General features: G+C 37.9%; 1 protein-coding gene across 1 annotated transcript in view; it reads left to right on the top strand.

Annotated features, from left to right (window-relative positions):
* Nucleotides 1-11,988, top strand: part of atp1b3b (ATPase Na+/K+ transporting subunit beta 3b) — a 34,397-nt gene extending 22,409 nt beyond the window's left edge. The window contains exons 3-7 of the mRNA XM_019090155.2: nt 2,921-3,019; nt 5,221-5,408; nt 5,619-5,669; nt 9,029-9,115; nt 11,005-11,988. Coding sequence (XP_018945700.1) covers nt 2,921-3,019; nt 5,221-5,408; nt 5,619-5,669; nt 9,029-9,115; nt 11,005-11,172 — 593 coding nt within the window. The 3' untranslated portion in view covers nt 11,173-11,988. The remainder of the gene's footprint in view (nt 1-2,920; nt 3,020-5,220; nt 5,409-5,618; nt 5,670-9,028; nt 9,116-11,004) is intronic.
* The last annotated feature ends 1,563 nt before the right edge of the window (nt 11,989-13,551 follow it).

The following is a 13,551-nucleotide window of genomic DNA, read 5'->3' as shown; positions in this document are numbered from 1 at the left end:
TTTTTGTCGCTTCATAATGTTGCGGTTGAACCACTGATGGCAGATGGACTATTCTGACGATGCTTTTCATACTTTCCTGGACCTTGACACTGATATTTATTTGGCAGTCTATGGGACAGTCACAAGCCTACTGGTTTTCATCCAAAATATCTTAAATTGTGTTCCGAAGATGAACGAAGCTTTTACGGGTTTGAAACGACATGTGGGTAAGTGATTATTGACAAAATTTTCATTTTGGGGTGGAGTATCCCTTCAATCTTCTAAATTACCTATAACAAAACAAAAACGAAAAGAAAAACAACAGTTCTTCCCCGTCTCACTCAGAAAAACAGGATAAAACCATGAATTACAAAGAAAATGGCACCCAGCTCCCTACAGGTTTCCAAATAACAGAAAATAATTAACAAATTGAGCTGTCAGCAAAGAGTTATACCATAGCACCTAATTGGCAAAAATCAGTTCATTTTCAAGATTACTCACTTAACACCAAAGGAAAACTAAAGAAAAACAGCAATTGGCAACATGTCTGGGGCAGAAAAGAGGAAGTCCACATGGGGAGGGAAAACCTCCAAATCTCTCTCTTTGCTGTGTGTCTTTAGGCTGCTTTTATTACTGGCCCACTTTTTGCAGGAGCCAATGAGCAGAATGCCAGATGACAATCAGCAAACAGAGTACAAGTGTTTCCAATCAGCACCTGAAAAACATCAGCATAGAAAGAATACCAAGAGCAGCAAAACACAGAAATACACAGCAATGACCGTGAACACCACATCACCAAACATAATGCACAAGAGAAAAACAATACGTACTAGGACGTAACATATGCGAACATTCATGTTTGCGGTTGCCAGATATCAAGAGCTCAAATCCCCCAATCAGAGCTTTTTAACCATTATACAGTAAGACAGAAATGTGATGAAAATGTGCAAGTTTCCACTCCGACATTTAGTCGACTAAAACTTGACTAAAACTAAAACAGGACAAGCTGACTAAATATGATAAAGAACTAAAAGTTACATTTGACACAAGAATAAGAAAAATAGCTACCTCACATGTGAAACGGTCACGCCATATTTGCAAGTTTTGCAGTGCATATCTCTGTGAAACCACTGTTTGTTAAAAGAAGTCCTCACTGACTGACATATTCAGACACCCCTTTTCTTCTCTTTGCCTTTATGGTTTCTTTTTCTACTTGCACATAGATGTAAGACTTTTTAGTGAAAGAAATCTCAGGCACTTTATGGGAATATTGTGGGTGGTTTACTGTACTAAGATATATATATAACTGTGCTGTTATAAATATACATGCAGATCTCTCTGGGAATGTGTGTACATATAAATGTCGGTGTATGTTATTTATAGTGTAGGCTACTTATAGGTGATTTATAAGTGATGTAATCATACTTGAAATGTTTGTGAATGGATTATCAATGTCTTCGTGTTAAATTCAAGTACGATTTTTTAAATGATTTAAAATATGTCAGTGACCACATGATGTGCAGAGAGAATCAGATCAGTACCTGCCTTTAAGATTGATTGATCTGGTTTTGTAGTTACTGTTTCTAAAATGATTTTTGGGATTTATAAATCCTATATGAGCACAATTTTTGATTCATGTGAATAACATTGAGCGTAACAGGACAGACAGAATGTGTGGTAGTGGTGTCTCGTAGCTGATGTGATTTATTCGCTGCTATTTTTACGGTTACCTCCACTGCAATCAGAACACACAACAGCAGTCTCAGCAGTGTTACACATCATCCATTAGCCTCCCACACACACACACACACATACAGTGGTACACACCGCAGCCCACACACTTGTGTACAGTGGTTGAGATGAGAGCGAGCTCGATTATAAGCGCCGTTAAGCCCAGCGAAGTGAGACACAGTTCACAGGTCTCTCTCTCTCGCCATCATTCATCCTTCCCTAAGTGTCAATTTATTCCTCCCACTGATCTTTTTTCTTTCCCACCATTCCTCGACATCTTTTAGTAACAGAATGTTCTCAGTACAGATGCAGTTGGACAAGTTGCAGTTTAGTGTGTCCAATTATCAGTGCACTGACGGTTCCAAGCAAGATTTTGAGGCATTAATGAGCACACATCAATGATTGCGACCAAAAGGTGTTCTGATACAATAATAAAACATGCACAATGACCATGAGTACAGGAGCCTTTGAAATAGTGCATCGTTTTGAAAACATCTAATTCTACATATATAAATGATCATTGGTGACACTTTATTTTAAGGGCTAATTCTCACTATGAATTAGCATGCATGTTACTAGCATACTGACTGTTTATTAGTACTTATGAAGCACATATTAATACCTTATTCCTGCATGACTATATTTAAGATCCCTTAATCCACTTCATACCTAAACTTAACTACCTTACTAACTATTAATAAGCAGCAAATTATGAGTTTGAGGCAAACTAGTTAGCTGATAGAGATAATTGGACTTTAAAATAAAGTATGACCTGTTAAAATGTCTGAAATTCCCACATGGAAAATCTGGAAATATGAGGACTTTTTAATTTATATTTCAAGGAGTAGTTGAAATTGATAAAACCAAAAGCCTGCAAAATTCTCTTTTGAAGTTTCTTATAGTAAATATACATTTTTGTAGTTATGCTTAGTTCTTAAAAAGCTCTAAATTGGCAGTAACTAAGGAGAAGGGTGTTTACAAGTCCTTGTCTGGCCATCATGAAAGACTGGACAAGTCATGAAGGTGAAAAGGGAAGGGATTCTGTTTTGAAGGAATCTTACATGGGTAATTTTGAAGTATTGTAAATAGGGAAACTTTATATAAATGACATAAAATGCACACATTAAAACAGTGTCTTGATAACATTGTATATTCTGTAACCTGCATCAATTTGTATCATGTATATTTGCATGGCATATTTTGTCCACAGGGCTGATGATCAGGCCGAAGTCCTTTGAAATCAAATTTAACCGATCGATTCCCCAGCAATACATCGAGTATGTGCAGCACCTGGAGTCGTTCCTGCAGCGTGAGTCTCATCACTGATTAAAATACATTATTCTCTCTTTACGTATTTGCCTTGTCGCAGTATAATGTGATCATGATCACCTGAACCTACTCTGAACAATCAGAGGATATCCTTACCCCCCATTCAGAACCAGTGTTGGAGTCAAGACCCTCCGAGACTCAGACCAGTACTAGACTCCCTAAAACCCAAAACAATGCCAGTCCTACCAAGAGCAATGTCAGGCCTCACCGAAAATCTCCTAATACCAGGACCCCCTAAGATCTAGACCATGAGTTCTGGATTCTGGCCTTCGAGGTCCAGTTTCCTACAGAGTTTAGTTCCAACTTTGATCGAACTCACCTGCCTGTAACTTTCTAGTAATTGTGAAGACCTTGATTAGCTTGTTCAGGTGTGTTTGATTAGGGTTGGAGCGAATCACTGATCGAGAGCCAGACTAGACCTTTCGAGAACCAGATCCAGACCATGAGCTGATGGTCCATTTTAATGATTTGAAATGGAGAACCAAGAAGCTGAGAGCATGAACTCTTGTGAGGTTGAGGTAATGTCACCTTTAGTACAAATGAGACCACAAGACAAGAGCCGCATCCATAAGACTGAGCATTGAGATCCAGACCAAGCCAAGTTTATGTGGTTTTGAGAGCTATCAAGTGCTCAAGATCAAGAATCCAACTCTGCTGAGAACCAGCAAACATTATCTATGTATGGGTGGCTAAAAATGTTTGCAACAAATCCTAATTGGAGGATATTCTTAATACAGCCAGATCTGAGATCAAATGAAGACACATCTTTACTAACATGGGTTTTTTTGTAACTCTGTTATTCATCAAGGTCATATTTGGGACAAGCAACTGCTACTGTACACTTAAGAATTTAGGAGGAGGACAAGGTGGTGCAGTCAAATATTTTGCAAGAAAACAAGATCTTTAGAGATCTGTAAAATTATACATTACATAGTGGCATAATCAAATATATCATTTCATTTGCAACTCTCAATGCAAAAACTTCTCAAATAATGCCCTGCCTACGTAGCCTCTGGTTGGATGTGATCTCCCACTGTTGATGGGTAAATGTACTTGAGTTTGCATATTGTTATCAGCTGTATGCTATCACCACCCCACATGAAAGCTTAGAAATTGGAGTCTCTCTTCAATAGATCAGCTAAAGATCAGCTTCAGCAGTCATGAGTGACTCATTTAAGAAGCCTGTGCAATCAAATGTGAAGTCTTGTGGTTTTTAGTCAGTGTCTATTAGTTTTGAGATCATGTGTGTCTGCTAAAATCAACATATTTAAAGTCTTTCTTTTCTGGGAAAATGGACCAGAAACATAGACGTCATGTTAATGCCTCTGAGCAGCACACATTCCTGTCCGATAAAAGACTTGCTCTTTCCTAATTCCATGACCACTGATTAGACATAGCAAATCGTGGTTTAGTGGTGTGTCTGATAATTACTTCCTTCTTGAAAGACTGCAAAGAACACCTCTTGAAGTCAGAATTCCGACTTGCGTACTTTTGCGGAAATCCACAACTACAATTTTGCAAAGATGTGCAGCATCCAAGTACGTGGCTAATGATAAACAAGTCCTCTATTACATGTCCTGCACCTGAATATTGATACTCCTATAATGTGGTGAGTGATAAACAGTGTGTGAAATGAGTAGTATGGCTGTATTTGTATTCATAAAACAGTAGACGAAACCTACCCGGATGACCTACTGCTGAAGATTCTGAAGTGCACATCTCGTGAGGTCACGGGAGAGGAGTTGTGAATGGCAGTGAAGTGCTGTGAAACCGATGCCGTAGGTCGCATGAGAAAGCCAACATGGCGTCCTCTGCAGTCTAGCTGCTAGCAGGCTAATTTGTTGACGATTCTTTTTATGTCATTCTCCATCCTCAAGATCCAATGTCCCAATTCTGACTTCAAACGGAACAAAGATTTTAAGCTAAAACAATAAGTTATTTAAAGAGCAGTACAAACTTCTGATATGTCCTGCCTCAACAACAAAATGAAATACTCCAACACAGGAATGTAGTGCTTAGGTCTTTTTTTTTTTTTGGAGCTTTCAAAGACTTCCAAATTGGCAAAATTTTTAGACAAGAAAAACATCTCCCAACCACACAGTTGTGTCAAACTGTTGCTGAAGATTTTCAGCTTAGCATCTTGATCTCACTATCTATTCTCTCTCTCATTTGCCACTTCAGCGTACAATGACTCTCTGCAGGAGGCGAACGAGCCCTGTCCCGATGGTATGTACTTTGAGCAAGACGATGTTGAGGAGAAGAAGGTTTGCCAGTTCAAGAGAAGTGTGCTACGACAGTGCTCTGGACTGGCTGATAGCAGTTTTGGTTATTCCGAGGGTCAGCCATGCATCCTGGTCAAGATGAATCGAGTGAGTCACTGTTTTTATGCTCTTCCCAGTCAAAGTTAGCTGTTGATCTCCTGAAAATTGGAGCCACGGTACTCATGCAAGGATGCAGAACTTCCAATCAGACATGCATTGTGCTCCAGTTGCATCCTAGAAATTTAAGCATGCGACCAGGCCTGTTTTTAGATTTAGAAGGAATTAGTTTGTTTGTTCATTGTATTTACTCCTTTGCAGGTGATTGGGCTTAGGCCACGAGGAGACCCACATATCAACTGCATAGTGAAGGTAATTCCCAAATCACACTTTGTATTACTAGCTTCAGTGTGTTCAGTGATGTCAGGATGAGTGTGACATGATGAAGTGAGTCTGAATTAATGTGCGTGAGTCTTTCCATCTTGGGTTTTCACACATCTGTTTGTGTCTGGTCTCTCTCCACGCTGCCTATAGGGCCAGCAGTTTTAATGGTGGGTAAGATGTCGGGCCCCAGCCCCCCCCCATTGTTTCTCCAGGGTCCTTCCCCCGGGCCTTTTCCATCTCTTTGCTGCTTCTCTCCTGTACTGCTTTGTCTCTGGTGCTTTTAACCGCCCTCATTCTAGAAATGATGTATACCTTCAGCTCCCCAGTCACTGAGAACGTAATACATAGTGTCTAGGTAAAATAGCGGTGGGTCCTTCCACAACATGGGCACCCTGAAGGTCCAGTTTACTCCTGATATTAAAATCTTTTTTCAATTGATTCAATCAAAAGATTTCTGTTTACATCTGGCCTTCACATGCTAATTGTGAAATACTCTAGTCTAAACTATGGATGTGCACCACTGCGTGTTCATTGTCAAGCATAGTAAAGAAGCTTCCAGTCTTGTCAAATGTTTTTAAAAATCCTTTGATGTGATGGAATGGTGGCATGTTGGGTAGTCTTGCATAGCCATACAAGGAGTGTCCAGTCCTGCTACTGGAGGGCCAGTATCCTGCAGGGGCTTAAGACCAGCACACCTGCGTGGAAGTTTCTAGTGATCCTAAAGACTTTGATTGGCAGGTTCAGGCGTTATTAGGGCTAGAACTCAACTTGCTGGAAGATGGCCCTCCGTACTCTTAAGAATAAAGTTTTCAGGAGGCGTTTTTTTGCAGCGATGCCATAGAAGAACCATTTTTGGGTTCCTCGAAGAACCTTTCAGTGAACGGTTCCTTTTTTTTTTTAAAGAACCATTTATTCTTAGTGTGAAGAACATTTTAATGATCTAAAGAACAGATGGAATAAGGGCTTTCACACCAGAGGAACATTTTCAAAGTTCCTACATCTAATGGCGTAAGTTCCATGAGGTCTGAGAACCAGGCAAAATCTTGTGATTTAGTTCAAATCAAAACTTATTGTAGCAACCCAGTACCGTGTAATCATGACCTTTAGGGCTGTCCAGGCCACAGTGATGTTTACTCTACAAATGCTTATTCAGCACCTGAGTTTGGATCACCATATCAGGTGTAAACAGGGCCTATTGCTATATTGTGGTCAAGTCAAATTCATGGTGTTTCAGGTATTCCGATTGATTTTATTGACACAGTAATATTTTTTTTTTCTTGCAAAACATTGTCTTTTGACCTCAAAAACCTCTTAAGTATTCCACAAACCATCTAACCGATATCAGGGACAGGTTGTGCAATGTTGGACCCATTTCAAACACTTGTTAGCTTCCTTCAAGTAGTTCTATGCTGCAGATGTGAGACGTTCCTATCAGACCTGAACTGTTTTTCACTTGTCCCATGAGAGCTTCTTTTCCGCCCATATCATTTTGTCATTTTTGTTCCTCGTGACTTCTCCGAGACCTCTCAACCAGGTGACCCTTGAAGGTATACAGCGGACACAAGGAAGTGCCCTCTGCTCCTTAGGACCTCTGTGTCCTCTGAACTTTAATGCTTTTGCTCTTAAATTATGCTGATGGTTCCTGCTCTTTCAATCTTGCCATTTCTTACTAAATGAACTTCCACTAATAGAGACCTTGCAATGTTTCAATGGGACTTTCACACATGAAACGATTACATTTCCGTATGAACTTTTCCAGTGATATTACCGCATCTGTTGTTCACATAAGCAACAATATTTGGTGTTTTATACATTTTGATAACACTTCTAAAGCATCATCAAAATTCCATTAAAGCATGTTTTGCAGCTATCGTTAAACGCACAGTAAATGTACAATAAGCCTCTTACAAGACGGAAACTAACTATTCTAACATAAATCATTGTCGTTTCTGGGGCATTTGTTCGTTAAACCATTTTTGTGTAAAATAAAATCATTCTTGCTTGGTAATGCATAAACACAAATTGTGTAATTTGTGCGCAAATTTCTTGTTTTTTTTGTGTACATTTTGAAATTGAATCAGAAAAGAGAGTAATTGATTTGTGTAAATTGTAAAGTTCTCACATTAAATTGAACACGATTTGAATTTGGCTGTAAAACAAGAAGTTGAATTGAGTGCAGTTTACATAAGATTTTTTGTTTGTTTATGGTCACGTGACATGGAGGTAAACAAATAAAATATTTCATCATTTTTAGTAAGTTCATTTATTTTCATTTCACATTTTTATGATTTAATTGTTTGCGTCTCATTACACTCATGACCCCCTGAAGTTTCTTCACAAACCCCAGTTTAAGAAACGTTGATGTTTAATGCACTTCATGTTGTTAATAACAACAAATAAAATGTTTTTTTTTTCTCTTTGCATTTTCATTTCAATATTGTACAGGATTATCCTTTTTAAATCAATGTGATAAACAAGTTTTGTCAAAAGTAATCAAAAAGTACTCTAATTATATTACCTAAAATGTTTAATGTAATAGGTTACGTTAGCAATTGCAGTTTTTGACGTAATTTGGAATCGGTAACACACTACAATTTGCATGTAATCTACTCAGCACTAGCACCAAAACTGGAGAAAACTGCTGGGTGCATGGTGTCAATTTACAGCAAAAGCTGTTCGTGTGAAAGCAACTCATGAAACACTGCACATTTTTTGAGCTTCTGTGCTGATTCTTAATAATTACATTCTTTGAATTTGATTATTAAATCATGAATCATGGTCTCAGACTACTGATGCTTTACAGTCACTGTTTAAAACAGCAGAGTTTTTATTATCTTCTTTTTCATTGGACTACACTGTCTGCAAGCATGCATCACTTTGACCTATTCCTAGATATTCAACCATTTCAGAAGCTTACGGCTTACAGCAGATCATCTCATTCGGTTCACTTAATGAAAGACGAACCACTTATTGAATGCACATTAGGATCATAGTCTTGGAACTGTTCCTGAACTGTGGAAACAGCTTGTTGCTTCCTGCTACTGCTGGATATACGGTATGACTGTGATGGATTCATGCGTTCATATACAGTACATGATGCCAGAAATTTCATTTATAAGAACTTGTTTTCCCCCTTTCAGTGTGGATTTGTGTATAACCTGCTTTATTCCAATATATGCTGTCTGTGCATTTTAAAGGGGGTGCTTATTTTTCTTTGTGTCATCAGTTTGAGCGATGTGAGGACAGTCTGTTGCTACTGGCAACGGCACATGAGTCACATGACACACGTTGTCCGTAAAGTGCAGCAGGATGAGCTCATCTTCTGTCGTGTTTCTCTCCTGATACAGAGAGAAACTCCCCTGCAGATGCAGTATTTCCCCATTGAAGGCAAACTCGACAAGAGTTACTTCCCCTATTATGGCAAGAAATTGCATGTGAGTACAATACAGCTAAATCACTGTGTAATTGTTGGGATGCACATTATACCATTGTCTATAAATCATAGAAAATGATAAGAATAAAAATAATATAGGTATATGTATATTTTAATGTATAGAAAATATGCAAAATTCATGTACAAATATGTAATTTATATTTTATTTGAATAGTGTTTGTATTGTACTAATAAATCGATTTTATATATATATATATATATATATATATATATATATATATATATATATATATAAAAATGTTTATTTTAATGTGTTATGTCTATGCATAGAAAATATGGGACTATGACTGAATAAAAAGCACACTTATTTATTTATTTTATTTTATTAATGATTTGTCTTGGTCTGATTTGCACTGTTAAAGGGATATTTCACCCCAAAATGAAAATTACTCCATGATTTACTCGCCCTCCAGCCATTCTAGGTGTGTATGACTTTCTGTTTTTAGATGAACACAATCAGAGTTGTATTAAAAAATATATATTTAAAAAATATATCTATATGCTTTATAATGGCAGTGAATGGTGGTTGAGATTTTGAAGCAAAATAAAGTGCATACATCCATCATCCTTCAAAAAGTGCTCCACACGGCTCCGGGGGGTTTAATAAAGGCCTTCTGAAGCTGAATGTTTGTGTAAGAAAAATATGCACATTTAAAACTTTATAAAAAGTTATCTAGAATATACTAGTCTCGTGAGAACCAAGTTTTGTTTACAGCAAAGGAAAAGCAGTCTCCTCTTGGCTTATATTGAAATCCACTGACATTTTTCTTTACAAATCCATGTTTTGTACTTCTGATTCGTGACCGGTGTTTTGTTTTGCTCTCTCCTCTGCGCTTCCGTGATTGTCACTTCTCACTGGTGCTTACGCTACGCTTACGTCTTACATCAGGGCCGTCAAACTCAATTCCTGGAGGGCCGGAGCCTGCAGAGTTTAGATTCAACCCTAATTAAACACACCTGATACTACTAATCCAGTCCTTCAGGCTTATTTGAAAACTATATGGTATGTGTGTTGGAGCAGAACTCCAGGAACGGTCCTACATCATCCGCTGGAACACCACTCTCTCATGAACGTGCGTACAACAGTTAGCGGAAGCTAGAAATTACGGTTTATAAAGTTTTAAATATGTATATTTTTCCTACACAAATGCATCGATTTGCTTCAGAAGGCCTTTATTAACCGCTAGAGCCGTGTGGAGCACTTTTTATGATGGATGGATGCACTTTATTTTGCTTCAAAATCTCACCCACCATTCACTGCCATTATAAAGTTCAGAAGAGCCAGGACATTTTTAATACAACTCCGATTGGATTCGTCTGAAAGAAGAAAGTCATACACACCTAGGATGCCTTGAAGGTGAGGAAATCATGGAGTACTTTTCATTTTGGGGTGAACTATCCCTTTAATGGTAGAAAATTAAATCAAGACTTGTTTTTAAAGTATTAAGCACAAATATACCGTATATTAATATTGTAAATATTATATCTATGTATTCTGTATTGAAAATATATATAAATGTATGTAGAAATCTGTAATTTATATTTTATTTTAATATACTTTATTTCAATTATATATATAAAATGAATATATATTTATAAAATGCACATATATGCATAGAAAATATGGGCTTTAAAATTATTTTAATGATTTGCATCGTTAATGGTAGAAGATACAATCAGGGCTTGTTTTTAAGTATTAAGCACAAGTATTTATTTTTATTTATAAATATATATCATCAGTATCACATCTGTATAAGACATTTTTTTTATATAAATTGCTGTGTCCATACATAAAATTATTGCAGTGTTTCTTATAAATTTTTTCTCATGTTTGCCGTTCCGGCTGTCTTTGTCTCTTCCCTTCATTAGGCAAACTACGTCCAGCCGGTGGTAGCCGTGAAGCTGCTGCTGGCCGAGGACGACTATAACTCTGAGCTCACCATCGAGTGTAAGGTGGAGGGTTCGGACCTGCTCAACAACAACGAACGTGACAAGTTCCTGGGCCGCGTCATTTTCCGTGTCAAAGTGTCCAAGTAGTGTCCAGATCATTCCCCGGAGACGCACGATGTCAGTTTCTCTCACGAAAAGCCTTCTCATGTTCATCACGTCCATATCACACACACCTCGTCCCCTGTGTGGTGTCCTGCCAGTTCAATCAAGCGCAATACGCATGCTTGTCTAGGGTGAAGTTCAAAACTCGTCCTGGATTGAAGTGTAGCTGGATGCACAGACCTTCACTGGCCCTGCGTTACGTACAGGTCAGGGATGGAAAAGTGCACGTGTGTTAAGGGTAATTAAGGTCTTAGGACTTATTTCTCATCATAATTCATTGATTCACCCATTTGTCATAAAACAAGCCAATGGAAATAAAATGTAAAGGTAAAAACAAGACACATACGTTCTCCTCCGATGCCTCCTCATACGAGAGAAGCTAGTGTCATCGTGTAGTCAGCATAGGGACCTGTAAATAGATGCATAAACACATGGATGTGGTCTGCTCCCCTCATAGTACTGTTTAGCCTGCTGTGTGTGTGTGTGATGTGAAGCCTCTATGTACATATTTAATGGATTTTAAACACTCTTTTTCTTTGTCATTGCTCTCACGTCGTCTGACTGCTGTAAGAAATCAAGAGTATGAAATTATATAATAGCTGTAATTTAAGATTATTGAGAAATGAAATAAATAAATAAATAAAGAGGAGGGGGAAACACCAAAAACGTCTATATATCAAACCCGTCCATCATCTGAGGGAAAGGATTTTTTAAACCTCTGCAGAAACAGTTCTTTGTGCAGATGCCTTACGATCTGTATGAGCTTAAAAATCTTGAAATAAAAGTGATTTTAAACAAAGATTCGTTTGGAGTGTGTGGAGCGCTTTCTTCAGAGATCTACTAGCAGCACTTAATTTCTCAACTCATCTTAAAATAATCCTTATTTAAAATGCATAGAATTACATTGTGAATATCACAGTCATTTTGTGAAATTATTACGAGCAAAAAAAAAAAAAAACTTTCCAATTTGAATAAATTGTAAAATGTACTTTATTCCAGTGATAAAGCTGAATTTTCAGCAGTCTTCAGTGTCACATGATCCTTCAGAAATCATTCTAATATGCTAATTTGCTGCTCAAGAAACATTTCTGATTATTATCAATTTTGGGAAGATTACACTGAATACTTTTGTGGAAACTATGATTAATGATTATGATTAACTATGAAAAATTTCCAGATTCGTTGATGAATAGAGCAGCACCTATTTGAAAAGATAAATAAAATATATTATACACGCACACACAGTGGAGATCAAAATTAGAGAACAATCTATAAATACTTGATTTATTTATTTAATTTTTTTTTTTTTTTTGGAAATATTGTTAATCTTCATTGGCTCAAAATTTGAAGGAATATTAGCTACAACTGGTACACTAACATTTTTGACAAAATAACCAAGGAATTTCAACAAAAACCTTTATTTTGTGGAAAATAGTGATCAAAATTAGAGAACAGTAACCACTGTAGCACGAAAGATTACAGCTAAAATATTTGGAGGCCTACAGCTGTCAGAAATTAGTAGGAAGTGTAGAGGCCCCTGCTTTGAATGACTTCAGCACACCTGCGGCCGCAGGACATCACTGGTCTCTCACACCGCGCTGCTGTGATCGTGCTCCACTCTTCTTCCAGTCTCTTCCATAGTTGGGTAACTGTAGTGGGTTTCTTAGCCATTACTTTGTAGCCAAGGATTTTTCAGAGAATTTCAATCAGGTTTAGATCAGGAGTCTCCATTTCATTATTTCAGTGTTCTTGGCTTCAAGACACTGCCTTACCTGTTTTATAGTGTGATGGGACATCGTCTTGCACGAAAATTGCAGGCTGATTGGGAGAAGCTTGCAGGGAATGTACTGCATGTTGCTGAAGGTTTTATTAAATATTTGCATTCACCTGCCATGTGTCTGTATAAGAGGCCCAACTCCTGCTGCAGAAAACATCACCCAAAGCATGACACTTCCTCCTCCACCTTTCACTGACTTCTTTACACACTTGGGCTTCAGTCTTTCCTCAGTTTGACGCCGATGATAATGTTTCACATCTGACCCAGTTAAACTAGTTCTCATCTCTAAAGTGAACTTTGGACCAGCTCTCATCTCTCCACACAACATGCTCCTCAGTAAAGTTGAGCCCAGCCTTTTGATTCTTTCTGTTGATGCAAGGCTTGGTCACTGCAGAGTCGCTTTCAGTCCGACTTCTCCTAAACGTGCTGAGACAGATCCTTACCCTGTTCAGCGCTGAACTGGCGAGCAATTCCATCTACAGTGCTGAACCGATTCCCCTTTGAGAGTCTCCACATTATCCTGTCTTCTTCTGCTTTTGTCTTACGTGGACCAGACTTTTTGAGGGACTTGAATGAATTGTTGTTGT

The sequence above is a fragment of the Cyprinus carpio genome, chromosome A15, assembly GCF_018340385.1.
Source record: "Cyprinus carpio isolate SPL01 chromosome A15, ASM1834038v1, whole genome shotgun sequence".
NCBI lineage: Eukaryota > Metazoa > Chordata > Actinopteri > Cypriniformes > Cyprinidae > Cyprinus > Cyprinus carpio.
The sequence above is the reverse complement of the archived record's forward strand: the minus strand, read 5'-3'. Positions and strand labels throughout refer to the sequence as shown.